We start from the raw sequence: 17,459 nt of genomic DNA, 5'->3' as shown, positions 1-17,459 counted from the left end.
GGCGTGATCCCTTAATCAATAAGAGCAATCGATATGTCTTTTTCTTAGCGACAACAGACGGCGCATTAATCATGCTAGCTGAGAGGTGCTGCTATCTAGTCTAAGGGGCGCAATTTTCGAACATTGATCAAAGACAGAGTTAACGATTCGAATAGTAGTCCATTTTAAAGGAGTTAGTGGAAACTGACAGTAAGAGGAATATCAGAAAGAGAAAAAGAGAGAGAGAGAGACACACACACATAGAGGAATATATATGACCATTGATAATGAGAAGGTAGCCTAAGAGAGCACAGAGAATGGGTTAGAGAGAGTTAGAGAGAGAAAGTAAGGGATGGGGGTGAGTTTCAGAGCTACTAATTACGAGCACCCTCGTCACCTTCCTTCCCTTGGCATGATTGACCTCATCCCTTTTCCCATGTTCTCCCTTTGATTGATAAGTGCTCGCTTTTCTGCTCCTATGCCTCGCCAATGCACGATCACCCTTCACCGAGTTAGCTACCTCGACCACCACGACGTTCTGACAATATAAAGTCAAATAGGTTTCGAACATTGAAAGGGAAACTAAAGAGAGAGAGAGAGAGAGAGAGAGAGAGTAACTGGAGTTGATTATATTACGTATTTTCAAGATCAATAAGTTTCCCTACCAAACGTGAATAATTATTGTTCGATATTTTTAACTTTGTATTTATAAGAGAAATAAATTGACGATGTTAATAACATATCATTTCGTATAATAATAATTAATTTAACATAAATGAAAATTTGTTCTTTTATTTTTTCACTTTGTCAGTCACGTAGAATCATTTTATCCGTATATTTGATAGAATATAAAATGAAAAAAAGAAAAACAAAGAAGGGGAAAAAAGATATTCTTATTCCATTTTCGCGAAGTTCCAACTTCCGCTTTTGGAATTAACGTCTCGTGAAAAAGTACTTAACAGAGATATCGCTAAATTACGAGTTTTGCTTTGCCGAAAGCGAAGTTTTCGCTTTTCTCTCAGCCCTCCCTTTCAACCCTCGGATAAATTTCCTTCAAGGACGCCCTACGGAAGGGGGCCCAGAGACCCGTAGCCTTTACGCGTGTCGCGTAATTAAATGCAAGTCAGGGCCGGGGTGGCGGAGGGTGGTTTTTTTTTTTAAAACGTTCTCTCGAAAAAGAGAAGAAGAGATTTTGTTACGCCGTTTGGTTTGCGTCAACGATAAATATTCGTATTTTTATTTATTACATGTTTTTTTTTTTGTCCTCACACCGATTCCCGTTAAAAAAATCACATCGACGAAAAAAATATAATAATCCAGAGATGTGGGTTAAAAAAAGAAAAAAGAAGAAATTAATTAATTCACCCCCCCCCACCCCGATTAACGGAATTCAACTGGACTCGACTTGACTTGACTTGACTTGACCGGATAAAAATGAGGAAAGGAACGTTGATCTTGTCCGAAGAGAGAAAAAAAAAAGAAAAAGGAAAGATACGTAATAAGCGTAGATCGACAAAAAAAAGTCGACCTTGTCGTTAACCTAACCGACCTCATAACACCTGTTACGTGGCACGTAATGGCATCGAGAAAGGAAGCGTTACGGGTAAACGAGTTTGACTGACGTTACTTTCACTGATCCACACCAAGCGGGTGTTTGCTAGCATCCTCTTCCAAGGCTTCCCTTTCAGGATTCTTATTCTCACCTTCACGAAAACCGGTATTTCGAATTAATCCCATCCCGTGACAAGATAATTCAGGAAGTTAACTATATTCATTCTTTCGTACTTATTTAATCTTTTACAGGTATCATTATATCTTTTAATGTTGTTATTATACATTATGTGACATTAACATTAATCATTACTTCGTTCTTCAAGAATTTACCTACCTTTGCGCGATGTTTATTATTATATAATAATAATAATAATAATAATAATAATAATATTCGATCCGATATTCTCTTATCGATTTCGATTAATGTCATATTTTTCTTTCTTTTTTTTCATTATTTTTGTTTTGTTCTATTTGTTCTATTTTCACGTTTTTCTTTTTTTTTCTTTTTCTATTATATTTCGTTAAATATTTCGTTAAATGAAACACTCGTACTCTCGGAGGGAAAGTAAATTGTTAAAGTATTGTGAAGTAAAGTGGTGCACTAGAAGAAGAAAAAACTTGGTTGGTTGGTTGGTTGGTTGGTTGGTTGTTTGCTTGAAGAGTCGCACGAAGGTTATATAGTCTCTTCGAACATCTAAACGATTTTCTTCCGCGTTGTGTCGGCGCGATTATGGTGTCTCGAAGGTAATAGATGGAATAAAACAAGGAAACGAGCTCACGTCCTCGACAAGAAGAGACGGGTTCACGATCACGAACACGAGATATCCTTGTCTACTACAAACATGCAATGCTTTTGCGTATCTACATACACACACACATATATATATGTACAGATCTGCATATATTGACACATATACATAGCATAAAGCAGACTTCTCTTTCGAGTATGATGGAATACGTGCGCGCGCACACGACACATCAAGGATCGATCCTTTCAGACACGCGTTTTGCATTTGTCGACCTTCGTTTAAAATCCTGGATGAAAGTAAATTACAAATCTATCAATTTTATTCCGTCCATAACCATCGATCGAATAACAATAACAACAACAACAACAAATAAATCCAATTTGAAAATACTTATTTAGGATGAAAGGTCAATTATTGTTGTGGATACGTTTTTAAACACGTAATATATTTTTTCATAAGGATTTTTGTTCGAGGAAATTAATTTTATCTTTTAAATTTAGTATTAACATTCCAAACATATAATAAAAGTGTCATTAAACAATGCGAGTTATTAGTACTACAAACATATAATTTACAGGGTTTCTTTGTTTTAATCAAAATAGGATACCCTATACAAGTACATTTGTATGGTATTGAGTTTTTTTTTGTTCTATTTCTTTTTACAAAGTTATTGATGGGCAGCAGGGGGGTTTTGATAGGAAGGAAGATAAAGGTTCAAAGTTACTCAACGATTACGGTTATTTCATGTTATTTTTGTAGGAAATAATAACTATATATACAATATTGTTTGTTTGTTTTATTTAATAAGTTAAAGTGCACAAGGATAGAAACGGAGTGTGGTGCGAGTGCGTCAAAGAGACGGATCGGGGAGGGTGGTCGGTTTTCTTTCTCTCTCTCTCTCTCTCTCTCTCTCTCTCTCTCTCTCTCTCTCTCTCTCTGATCATTCCCTCTCTGATTATTCCCTCTCTGTGGCCTCTCTCGCTCTCTCAACGTATCATCTTTGGATTTCTTACATATTTACAAACGTATAATCGTTTCCATCCGCGCGTCGTCAATTTTGTTTTGTTTTTTTGTTTTTTTTTTGTTTTTTTTTTTGTTACATCTCAAAAGAAACACCGAAGAATTTTCAAGTGGACATTTGGCATAATCATTTCCTCGACGATTTACCTGAATTAGGTGGTACAAATCCATAGCCACTCGCACCGACTATCACACCGCTGCTATCGGCGCGATTCGGTTCCGGGCCAGGTGGGAAAAGTATCGGACCTGGAAAAGAAAAAAAAGAAAGAAGAAATCAAAATCGATGTAAAAACGTTGATGATCATCATCAATTTAGTAGTTAATTTGTCGATTAAACAATAATAATAATGATAATTTATTATAATGATAGATCGTATAGCTACCGTTGTTAAATAATTTATAATCGTTAAAACGCGAGACGATTTAATTATAATATTATCAGATTCATAAATTAGCATGTGAAATTAATTCATATTGAGTTTGATTCATTTAACTAGGAAGTTGAATAGATCCGTTTGAACACGTGTCAATGCTATTGTATGTCGAGAATTTCCCTACGAAATTGTATTAACGCGTATACGCGTAACAACGTGTTTTTACGGTCGTCGTTTATACCGGTTGTCAATGACCTTGATGACCGCGACAAGATATGTAGCACTGACTATGAGTGAATGCAACTATCGAACATTGTAAACGTGAACGGTAGTCGGTTTTACGATTTACGATTTTTATCGAACAAACCAAAAAAAAAAAAAACGAACGAATTGACGAAAGAATCCGAAATCTGGATAAAAAATATTATTTCAAATAAAATAAAATAAAATAATTTTTGTTTCGTCCCTTTCTCTCTTTTTTCTTGTAAATATACATTCACCATATATTTCGTTCATCGAGGGAAGAAAAATCCTCTTAGAAAAAGAAGATAAAAAAAAAAAAAAGTATCGGACGTACTCAAAGAAAGATACTCGTCCTTCACGGTCGTTGATCGCACCAATAAATCAAACTCAAACATCTTCGTTCGTTCGTCCGCTGATCCGTAACTTCTTTCATTCTTTTTCTACAACATTTTTTTCTTTTTTTTTTTTTTCTAAGTACGATTGATCGATCCTTTACCAATTTCGTGCTATTATATTTTTCTTTTTTTTTTGTTGTTGTATTCGACACGCGTTAGCCGGTAGATAAATTTGAAATGTATATTATTCAACTCTTTCGTATATTTTGCATTATGTCGTTTAGTTTTTCTTTTCTTTTTCTCTTCCAACGCGTTTCCTTAATAATATAAGTAATACTTATTCAATGAAAGTTAATATAACAATCCTTTCTAAAAAGTCTTGGTAACAGGAAATTATTGTAGGATACGTGTTATTAATCACGCACGTATTAATTGTACATAGAATTTATATTTTATAGATTAATATCGGAAGGTATGAATATTGTTCAGATAATCGAATTAATTCAACTTGAATAATTTTTTCTTCCTTTTTTTTTTTTCTTTTCAAGGAAATATAAAACGTTATTACAATTATTAAACTTTTCATGAATTATTGATGAAACAAGGAACAATTATTTTTCTTTCTACGATTCGCGTGTACTCAATTCTTTGAATAATTTAGTAATAAAATAAAATGGTATTAGAAATAAAAAATGTTCTCATAAATTGAAGCATTAAAACAATCAACACTTTTTTTGTTTGTTTTGTTTTAAATTTGTATTCCTATTTCTTTCGTTTCGATTCTTGTTCACTGAAGCATTCACTAACTTTACATCGAGTTGGATGGACTGGGTGAGTGTCAATAAACGTTAGTCATTTCTTACGTTACCAGATATTATCAACTATGTCTAGAAAAGTAAACGCGTTTGAACTTGGCACGCGAACTGACTCCAACTTGTATTTTATAGTTTCAATACCGATCTAAAGAAATCGTAATTCTCTATTTCTTATTATTCTATCTTTTATTTCTATCGTCAATTACGTGTAACATATTGAGTCAATAACGTTGCAATAAAAGGTAAAGTCAGATATTCGATTACAAAATACGAATAATAAAATAGGATTGATTTCGATACAGCGAAGTATCAATAGTTGCAAATGAACGTGAACGAATAACGCACAAAATTAAAAAAAAAAACATAGAATAAATAATTATTAGTTTTCTTTTTTTGGTGTAAAATAACTCTCGCTCAAATGTTGCCGTTCAAAACTTCTCAATTTTGTATTTAATCTATTAGTAATTTCGTAATATATTTATTCGTAACATATTTAAAGCGATTTCAACACGCGTTGTAAATGAACTTCGTATAATTAACAAAGTATTTCCTTGTAACGATGGAAAAATAATAGATATAGTATGATAAACTATAGATAAATTAATCTTTTATATATTTACAAAGAGAGAGAGAGAGAGAGAGAAAGACTTCACGATGAAAAATTAATTGCTTATCTCGATCGAATATTTTCTTCTATTGAGCAACATTAACGATAGATTCGCTGATATTACTTACATAATTTCGATCAGATTGACTTGTAAACTATTGCCTTTCAGATAGCAGAAGACGGCAAGATTGAATGATAATTTAATAGGATAATTACACAGATAAAGATATATATTTATCATATCCTGCCATATGATACATTGAATAATATATGCGTAATATATATATATATATATATATATTTCGTTAAAACTATATTTGTTAATAAATTAAAAATCGGTCAGATGTAGTTATTTATATCTATCCTTTCACCGATGGTCACTAACTCCTACAACACGTGCTTCAATCTTGAATTATTATCCTAACTTCGAGAGCGTTAAATCTGTTCCGGTAAAAGTTAGTTCCATGTACGAAATTGGAAGTAATTTACTTTCAAAGATTAAGATCTTTTATTAAAAATAATTGAAGAAAAAAAAAATTAATATTAAATTATATATATATATATAGGACATCGCGTAATCGTTAGAATCCATCGAATAAGATACGATCGTTATATCGATTCAATACCGTTAGATATAATCATTAACCTTCATAGAAATTCACGGTCGATTGAAAATGATTGAATCGAAATCACGAAGAAGGATAGATAATTGAAACCAACCTCTGTTAGATCTTGGATCCCTCAATCCTGCGCTCTGTTGAAAGTACGGACCGAAACCAGCGTAGAGTTGTCTGTAATTCTGTGCCGTTGTGGTGGCAACCATAATGGCGATTAGAATTGTTACTAGACCGATCTGAAAAAAAAAAAAAAACAAAATAAAAATTTATTAAAAGCAATATATATTTCCAATTATAAAAGCGTGCCTCTTTCGTGTAATTAAAACGCTTAATTAAAAATACTATTGAAAAAAATGTTGTGTTCATTAAATATACGTGTGAACGAGTTTAGATGGTATTGGTAAAAAGAGAACCAACAAACCAATGAACAAAAACAAAATCAACGATCTCAATACCCAAAACGAAGTATTGTCGTTGGTTCGTTAGTTAATAAATATTTATTTCGTAAAGGAATTTAAATAAGAAGAAATTAGATTCTAGAAGATGGAACTGACCGAGAATGTCTATAATAAATCGGCGAAAGGAAATCGTGTTATCCATAAGAGAAGAAATCGAGGAATCGTTTCTAATAGGCTATCGAGATTACAGATAAGTCTAACAAAATCTCACGAACGCGCGCCTTTCTAGTCAATTTATTGGCACCCAGATTATCACCAACAATCGAGTAAATGGCATCATTAAAGGCTCTTATGAGACTACACTATATAATAAACATTCTCTTTTAAGGTAAACACACGAATCTTTATTTCATCAAGAAAATGAAATTTTTTTTAGATTTAAAAAGAAATGGAAACATGTTTCTCACTTTCAACGTAACCTCGAACATTTAGGATTTAATATTTAATCATATGTGTGTGTTGTGTTGTTCGAAATATCTCAATCAAACGATCGGAAATTAATGCCAAATAAGTTAATAATCATTTACAATAATTAACAACTTTTCGTAGTTGTGAGTATTTATTTTATTTCTCCCTTTACCACGTACCTATAACTCGTGCATACAAATATCTGACAAGTTTTAACTCACAAATAATCTATACTCTCTTATTTGGATCATAACTCGACGGGATTGAGAGAATATTTTGTTGAAAACGAAGGGTGCGTGACAATTTTTTATGATTCCAAATTCCTGCTAGGAAAGAACGTTAATTTGCGGTTTGTATAATGCTAGAAAAGAAATTTACGAGGCAATATAACGCCGAGGACCGAACGAAATTAATCACACAGGTCCAACTTTTTGCACGTGTGACCCCTATAAAAATTTAGTTTCCTTTCCTACAATCGTTGTTGACACGTATTACACCCTTTAATTAAAATCTCTTCTTTTCATTTGTTTTTCTTTTTGTTTTTTCAACTAACATAAACTATATATATATATATACAAATGTTCCAAATGATTGGCATTGTTATATAATTATTGACACAACACTATTCATCGATATATTTAAGAGAAATCGCTTGTGAAATGTTAAAAAATGACTATAATTCTCACACGTTGACCGTTTAAATTTGTTATAGTCGAATCCAATAGGAAATCGAATTTCTAATCGCAAATTTCTTGTCGTTAATGGAGTTATATCAACGTTACTTGCCAATAAGAACTACGAAAGATCATCGGGGAATGAAGATACGCGTTAACTTATGTAAAGCTACTGATGAAATCAATGAAATTGAACGATCTGCTTGGAGTAGGAGGATTGGATGGAAAATCACATCGGTTATTCCGTGAACTATAATGGTTTCGCTCGTCCAATGTTACATGTGAGAAACTTGCTGGGAAAATCGTTCAAATGGAATCCATCGTATGGATAATCAACCTATCTCTGTTTAATGTATTATATTCCTTGTTTTCTCACGGATTCATTTAAACGATCGCAATCGATTTTGTCACGACAAAAATCCATTTAGTTTGTGCTAATAAAATTTGAAACAATCGGATTGATAATCGAATTAAAAAAAAAAAAAAGAAGAAGATAATTCATCGAACGAATTATGCATCCTATCAAGAATCAAGAAAACTTAATATTTTCCTTAAAAAATTCGTTTTTCAATGATCTCAATTTCAAGGCGTGAATACGCGAATGAAGTTTTATGAAAATAGTTAAAGTTTCGATTTGAATAAACATTAATAGCTAGGAAGGAAAGGTGACCAATTTGAATTTATTTGTGAAGAAACTAGTTGTTGGAGTCTTCGTGTCTTATTTTCTATGAAGGCACGAGGTCGGGGCTTCGAAGCGTTGGCACACATGTGCTTGCACCGTGACGCGAGATCATGCCAAAGCGATATCCCAAACACACATGCGAAGAAAAACGCATGCTTGCGTTTATGTGGCAACAATTTCGAGTGAAAAGATCGTCGGTATCATTCTTTAATCCTATTGATGTTTCGTTGAATTGAATAATTCATGTAATCATTCATTAATCATTTATTTCTTATTTATTAATTTATTTGTTAATTCATATTTAAATAATCCTCAATCAGTGTGTGTGTGTGTTTTTATAATCATTTTCTCATTCTAGGATTATTGAGAATATATAAAACGCAATGGAATTTAACACGTTCGGTCGATTAATGTAACACGGTAGATTTTAATGTGTGTGATAAAAAGAAAAATGAAAAATTAAATAAAAAAAGAAAAAATTGGATCACTCGCAATGTTGTGTATTACGGATAATTATCGATGCCTGTTAAACATATTATTAAAATTTGGAAATAAATATACCGGTTTTAGTGTGGAAACCTGACGATTATTAGAAAGAAATCAGTCACACCGGTTACATGGATACAAAAAAAAAGGATAGATAATTAAAAAAGGAGAAGTCTCTCACAGAAGTGTCTTTCTTTTTCCCATCGTTGAAAAAAATAAAAAAACACACACACAAAAATCGTGTCGGTAAAAGTAAGTCGGTTAAATGAGTTAGTTGTTTGTTTCGGTGATGTCGAGCAGAAACGCGTCTTTTAATTTAGCTTTTGAAACCATTCGAAAGTCGTTCGAACAAGGGGCGGGGGGGGGGAGGGGGAAACGTGAAAAAAAATTGCTTTCGCATTTTTACGAGCGTAATAACTTCGTATAGCATACATTATACGAAGTTATACGAGATGAAAGAAAATAAAAAAAAGAAAGAAATAATAAGGAATTGAAGGAAATCGCTTAGAAACTTACATGTAATTAATTTCTAATTTCTTTTCTTTTTTTTTTTCCTTTCTTTTTTTATTCCTTTTTTATACTTAACAAAGAGACTGTATCCTTTAAAAACAAATTGACGGACAATGATAAAATAATCTTGGAAAGTTTAATATATATGAGTTATTAGATATCAAGCTAACACACAAATACTTAACAAGAGTAATGCATTAATCGTAGTTGTGTACTTCCGTATTTAATGCAAAATAAAATGAAGCGTGTTTGTAAGTTCATTCCTTCGTAGATATGTTTAAGTAAATCTTTCCCATAGGAACCCATAGACCATTAATATTGTAGACCGTGTTAACCGTATTGCATCCGTCTCGAAACCACGTGTCGTCAGCTGTTACGTAACAAGAAGAAACTAGTATAATCTACAAACACACACACACACAGAGAAATTTTATTATTCTATCAAAGACAGTGGCTCGTCATTCCTTTTCTATCACGCACGTTACTCGACCACTTTCCATAGGTGTACATGAATATAAATAGAATCTGACATAAGTGCAACATAGTGACATTGCAACGAGTCGATGTACTCGAACCGAGAAAATTGATAATCTTACAGGCGTGATATTTCGATCGGATTCTCTCCTTCCTGATAATTCAATCATTTTAATCAAGCTAAAGGTTAAAATATAAATTCAAAAAGAAATGCTAATAGTTTTTATTTATAGTTAATGATCCTACCAAAGAAATGAAAAATTTGTATAAGTAATTATAATTTCAAAAAATGTTCATTAATTATGATTAGAAATTAATACAATAGGTTAACTTTAATGTATTATAAAAATCGATTAAAAATTATAACGAAATTTAATATAGGCTTTTCGATAAACATCCGAGTATCCAATTAAAAGAAATAAAAATTTAAACGAATGTTGAAATATATCAAAAGTAAAATCGAAATAGGTGCATATGCAATCTCAATTGTAATAATAATAATAATAATTGACAAAGTATTTCAATAAAAATCATCGTAGACAAATTCGTATACCGGAAATAGGTATTGCAAGGGATCATTTTCGTGACCTCGTCGACGCTCCTCGTTGCGGCAACTTTCATTCACCTTCGTTTAATACATCGTCAAGGAATTTAACGAAGGTCCTAGCCTTTCGACAACCTTGTACATCCGATCATGTTTTCTTTTTTTTTTTCTTCCCATTTTTCACTTCTCCCCCTTTTACTCTTTTGATCTCGTCACGATCGTTTAGGTTTCCTTTAATTACACCATTTTATGATGTTTCATAATTGCTTTAGTACATTATCCAATCAATCAATGATAGAACAAGAATAGACACTTAACTAGCTGCTACTTTTTATTTGTTTCTCCTTTTAAACAACTTCGACGGGGAGGAGTCATTTAGTTGTAAAAAAGAAAAAAAAAAGAAAGAAAGAAAAGCGTTCCAGTTGATGGCAATAAGCCAAATGTTACGAAAGGACCTAGGACGAATATACGAAGACAAAGAAGATGAGAAAGGAGGGTTGAAGATGTTAAGAAACGGTGGCGTCATTTATTATTAGAAAGTAGGATCTATCTAACAGGTGTAATACGCAATTTGTAAAGATTACATACTAACGTATGTAAATAAAAACAGACACGTACGTATTTGTCATTATTTATTACATAATCCGTATCATTGGTAAGTAAAAAAAAAAAACAACACCATGGGTAAATTATATTGCAAAGCTCGAATGTAAAATCGTTGTAAAACACGTTGTAACTATTTTTTCGATTACACTTTTATCACTTTCCTATCTATGTAACCGAAGTAATTAAAATACAAAATAGACAGGAGTATTATATTCATACTATTTTCTATGACACGTTAGGTAATAATATTGTACATAGAAGAGTTTCTATATTTTCTAAGGCTAATAAAATGTTTCTCTTCCGTTGGATACTTTTGATTAGAAAGAAGCTTCGTAAGAACATTCTTCGCTTGGGCGCGCGTACGTTTTACGAAAACCCTATATATATATACGCGTTTATATGCGTGCATATATATATATATATATATATATATATAACGCATTTTAATTGATTTTTTTTTATTCTTCCCCATCAACAACTTCATCCCTTCTACTCTTCCAGTTTGTTACGGTATGCAACTTCACGTGGAAAGTTTACATAAGAATTTATGTACTCACGTACTTGTACATTTGTTATTTCTTTAAGAATCATATCGAGTATTTATTTATCTATTATATTTATTTTACAATAAATTCATTTTTGGAAAAAATGTTGTCACCTTCACGGATAGTTATTTCGTAAAATGTGCGTAACCTTTATTTCGGATGGGAAATACTTTGCGACACTTCACGCGTACATTTACGAACATAACTACACGCGCGCGTTCGTTCGTTCGTTCGTTCAAGAAAGAGAAGGTTATTTTCGATGCTGTGCAAATCGTCACGCTCGGTTGGCAGAAAAAAAAAAAACCGGGCAAAAGGTGCCACGCCACATTTCTCTTATAACGGAACCGATAAAAGGGATAGCTTTAAGCGTTCAGATATCGTTGACTTGTTGCACAGATTTTCTCCTTTGTCTTTATGAACGCGAATTGTATCATAATTATTATCAAGAGAAGAAATCGTGATATAAACTTATTTAATTAAAAATAATAATTCAATGTGAACAAAACATGAAACACATGAAAAATATTCAATGAGATATTTATCGAGACCTTTTTTATATTTTTTTTCTTTCTTTCTTTCTCTGTCTAAACGTCAAAATGCAACAGAAAAAAAATATAATACTTCGTTTACATTACGAATATTAAAATAAGAAAATTAGTATACGTTTAATACCACGAAAATCTGGAATATTGTGTTAAAGTATAATTGTGTCTCAAATTGTATTAGAAAATACAACGAACAGATCCTTCGTAATATCCTTGACGAATCCTTTTGTTTTAGATATCATTGATTTTATAAAAAAACGTAATCCTTAATTTCCAGAATATCTTAGGAAATATTATACTTCGAGTTATATCTATTAATTTTCGAACTAATCTAACCCGAGAATTTTTTTTAATGAAATTCTCAATGGTTCAAATAATAATAGATCATCAACGATGAAATATATCATAGAAATCATAGATATGCAACGGTAATCGTGATTCAATTGGAATTATTTATAATGACTGGGTACGTAAGAGTCGATATTAATTAACCGATTCGTTGTAGATCTTTGTTCGTTAATGCTGATACGAGAAATACACTTTTAAAGGAACCCTAAAGCGTCGATGAAATCATGCTTTCAAACAAATGATTAATTATATCCCTCTGGGTATTATAATTTAACTATTGTTCATCTAGAATAATTTACAGTTATCGATGAATTGAATCAACGTAGTATAATATAATACGTGCAATTCTAGTTCACGTAAACTAACGTAAGAAAGAAAGAAAGAGAAAACAAAATGGAATAATTTTCATGCATCGATATAAAAATTCTACGTGTGATTTGTTGCTCATTCTAGCGGATAATTTCGACACGTAAGTACATCGTCTTTATTATCCTTTTACAGAGATGTATTTTTTTTTCCTTTTTTTTAATTTTTGCTTGCTAGATTACAGATAAACTTTGTCATTATTATATTCTTTCGTATAATAATAATAATAATCATATTTATAACACATTATTTTTGATAAATTTTCTTTTAAGCGAATTAAACGATTAATATGTTACACACATTAAAGAAGGTTTCATAAAAATATGAAGAGAGAAAGATAGAACACGCGTAAAATTCAAAACTAGTTATTGTAGATCATTACTAAGTTTTTGCGATAGTTGTTGCATAGTGATACGAGAAAACGTTTCATTAGTACGCGTTATGGTGTTTTTTTGTTTTGTTTTTTTTTTGTATACATCATTAGAGAAATCGGAATAACTAAATTCTGTGTATCAAAGTAAAGGAATGTAGGTGAAAGAAAGATTAATTTTAGGGTCAAATAAAACGTTCCACTCGTTACCGAAACTGCGTAAAAACATGCCTAGTAAAATGCATTATTTTTTTTTTGTTTCTTATAAAAAAATTGAACGTTTACATTTATAATAAAATTCGATCGATACTTTGCTTCCCCTTCCAATAATTAGTACAATTAGTTAGTTAATTATAATAATGACATATTAACGAGAGAACAAATATTTTTCTTGTGAAAGTAAAAATTACGAAATATGCATTAAGATTTATTATAAATAAATAGAAATTTTTGTCGGTCGACTTTGGACTCGTCGTTAAATAAACCATACGATTTAAGTCGAATACTCGGAAAATCGCATAAACTATCGACGCGTATTATACACGTCACGCGTGTAGAAATAAAATATTTTTTATTTCTCTTGTGTGGAAAGTTTCGTAGGAGTTTTTTGTTTTTTTCTTTAAGTATTATAAAAGAAAAAAATCAACTAGTTTATACAGTTTATCAGTCCCTTCGACACGTTCACGGCTATTAACGTTAAATAATAATTTTCCACGTTAAATAATATCATAAGTTGTTATTCATGTTCACTTCAGTAATTATAGAATTAACCGAAGCATATTATTATAATAAATAAAAATAAAAAACAAAAGTCGTTTAAACTAAAGTAAATCATTTTCGTAGGAAAAAAATTCGTATCAACGTGTAGAAAAAAAAAGAAAAGAATCACGTTATTGAAGAAATCGAAGATCAATTATTAATTAACGATAAATTGGATGTACAAATTAACTTAAAAATAAAAAATAAATTTTGATTAATAAAAAGTATGATAGGTCAATGGGAATAAATCTCGTCGAAGTTTGTCGTTCCCTGCGGCAAGGACGCTAAACTTGTCTCGCCAACGGCTAAGAATTTCAGTGAATGAACAAGATTTTTTTACCTATTTCCGTATCTCCTATTTCTCTTCCTTTAATCGTCTAGCCAGTTCTATCAAATTGACACGTCACCAACGTCATTACCAACGAGGAAACTTAACCACCTGTTTTTCTTGTCACCTTCCAATTGTATCAAACAATTTATCTCTGTGATGTTAGATAATAAATTTTTAACTACAATGGTATCTCGGCTACTCGACAAATCTACATAAAATGTTCGAGGTAATTTAATTAGATCAACTCGACCTTACTAATAAAACCTTCGCGAATATTTTATCAAGGAATTCATTTCTTTTTTCCAAACCGTTTTATTCTATTTCTTTTTCATTTCTTTTTCGTTCAATTCTATTATTTTTTAAACGATTTTCTTCTTTTTTTTTTTTTCTTCTTCATCGAGCGATCCGTTATACAAACAATTTTTTTGCTTTACGTATCGAAACGAAATAGGGGGGAGGATCCATTTATGAAATTAGTAGATATATATATATATATATATATGTTTGTCGAGAAAAACATCCATAGATTCTACGAATGATTTAATTTATCAAGCTATTCATTATTCTGAAACGTTTCTTTTTTTGCGTGTGCGTGTATGTGTCTGTTCGTGTGTGTTTATGTAAATCAAAGAAAAAAAACGCGACTCGTCGATCTATGCAATAACTTTGTTTCATCCAATCCATTCGTTATCTTAAAAATTTCGTTTTTTCTTTTATTTTTTTCATCTCTTATTCCAAACGATTAATTCCTGTTTGTGATTTTACTCTCTGTAAAAAAAAAGTAAAAAAAAAAAAAAAATCAAAAATTATAATAAGTAAAAAATGAAACTCAATCAAAAAACGTCGATTTGGGTAAAAGTTTCGTTTCGTTTAATTTCCAATCGATTAATAATCTTCTCGCAAAATCCTTTCACGTTTAATTCAAATATTTTGTTATAAAAATGAAGAAAAGAAAAAAACGATTAATCGACCGTTCGCGATTTTATTCTAAAAAAAAGAAAAAAAAAGAAAAAAAAAAGAAAAGAGACAACAGAAAATAATAAAGGAAATAAAACCACCACGTTGAGTATATATCGGACGAGCGAAAGTAAAAGAATTTTTTAACAAAAATAATACTTGAGCTTTCACTAAGAACGTTGAATTAACCAATCATTGTATATACTTAACCGTTACACTCTCGTTATCTTCTACAATCAAGAGAAGGTGAAAAAATGAAAAATAAATATAATGACGACCATCATTAGAGTAAAAAAAAGAAAAAAAGGAAACAAAATACAATGTGTCAATTTAACGGTGCGATTTTTATTAACGATTAGAATTAATTGAATCATTTGAATAATAATTTCAATCGATCGAACGAACTTTTTCTAAAACAATCGACATATTATTCGAGATGTGAAAAGATAATAATAATAAGGGTTCGAAATGATCCTAAACACGTGGCAGTTTCGTTTTATGATCGGTACCGTCCAAAATAATCTACGTAGAAAGTCGAAATGTAATATAAACGAAACACGATACACTTAGCTATATGCTTTTATACCCGACCATCAAGATGAATCGGGCTGCTGCACTCGCTTTTCTACACCAATACCGTAATACCTTGGTGCAAGCAAACTAACAGTGCATTTCGCCAACGTATCTTTCGCTTTTCCGAATAATACTTTCAGTTACTTTAAAACGTGTAACATCTAACACAGTATTATATTATTTACGATAATTTCAATTGAATAGAAGAAAATATTCGATCTCGCGTGAAATAATTTGTCCCCATCAATAAAATTCAATATTTAAATAAATAATAACAATTACCATAATTGATATTCTCTCTCAAAAAGAAAAACAACACTAATCTAATTTTAATATTCTAAATATGAATAATTTTACAACACTCTAGTTAGATTCACTTTTTGAAATGAGAGTATATAACTTATTATATTTCAGGAAACATATAAATACTTCCTGAAGTAAGTGTAAGTGGTATGTATATAGACGGTAAGCGGTATAACGTGGAACTGATTTACTTACGATTCTCATGGTGCCTTGCAGTCGACTTCTAACACCGTTTCAAGTAGAGAAGATAGAGAAGGTGATAGAAAGAAAGAGATAGTAAGTGACTGACTGACTGACTGACTGACTGACTGAGTGAGTGAGTGAGTAAGTAAGTAAGTAAGTAAAGTGAGAGAAAGAGAAAGAAACGTTCTCTTCTCAACTTTTCCGTTGTCGATCGAAAGCAACGGTAGGAGAACTACTAAGATCCGAGTCTCGTTAACTATACTCGATATTAACTAACCGGCACACACCAGCTGGCTCACCAGGTTAGGCTCACTCGATTGGTGGTGATACTTTTTCGATAATTCCAAGTGTTTTCGCGTTATTATTCGCGTTTATGGTTCACGTTTATTTTTCGCGTATTCGGAAGAAAATCAAAAAAATTATGGGGATTACAATTCTCTTCGGGGTGTCGATTAAATTGCTACTGTTGTCTGCGGTCGGATATAACCGGCACGGAGAGAAAAAAAAGAAGAAGAAGATGATGGGAAAGATTGGCAATAGGGGAGTATATTGTTTATAATAAAATGAAAAAAACAAGAAACCAAATGAAACACGAAGAGCACGCTTTGCGGGAGAAGAAAACGACGAATGTTAGTTTGTTCTGATCAACGTCAAAGAATTGCTGCTTTGCTAGCTTGTGCTCGCCTCCGTACCGTGTCCGACCGTTTGACGGAAAGTGGGGGCGATCCTGGGACTTATATGTCCGCTCTGGAGGCCAACCGGACCCACCTCCTCCATCCTTCTTCCCTACTAACTTTACCTACTGGACACCCGCTAAAGTCCTCTCCCCGATGCAAACTTCTCTGATGGTCAAGGTAAAACCTCACTCATTCGATACGATGAGATACGCTACTCGTCAATCCTTTTTCTTTTTTTTTTGATCGATTTCACAAAAATTCAAACAGATTGGCAAGGTTCTTTTCTTAAGGTCAGACAAGTTTCTTTCTTAAATCTCGTTCGATCTGACAGGTCAATGAACAAATATTTGGTTTGATTTTTATTTGG

General features: G+C 31.7%; 1 protein-coding gene across 1 annotated transcript; it reads right to left on the bottom strand.

Annotated features, from left to right (window-relative positions):
• Positions 1 to 3,058: 3,058 nt before the first annotated feature.
• LOC106786406 lies at positions 3,059 to 17,236 on the bottom strand. Its single transcript, XM_014747759.1, has 3 exons — positions 16,428 to 17,236; positions 6,397 to 6,529; positions 3,059 to 3,548 (listed from the first exon to the last, which is right to left on the bottom strand). Exons 1-3 carry the CDS (start codon positions 16,434 to 16,436, stop codon positions 3,430 to 3,432), a joined length of 261 nt encoding a protein of 86 aa, XP_014603245.1. The 5' UTR covers positions 16,437 to 17,236; the 3' UTR covers positions 3,059 to 3,429.
• Positions 17,237 to 17,459: the final 223 nt, after the last annotated feature.

This window comes from Polistes canadensis, unplaced genomic scaffold, assembly GCF_001313835.1.
Source record: "Polistes canadensis isolate GaletaPanama2010 unplaced genomic scaffold, ASM131383v1 scaffold_72, whole genome shotgun sequence".
Classification (NCBI taxonomy): Eukaryota; Metazoa; Arthropoda; class Insecta; order Hymenoptera; family Vespidae; genus Polistes; species Polistes canadensis.
Note: the sequence above shows the minus strand (reverse complement) of the source record. Positions and strands in the feature narration are given on the sequence as shown.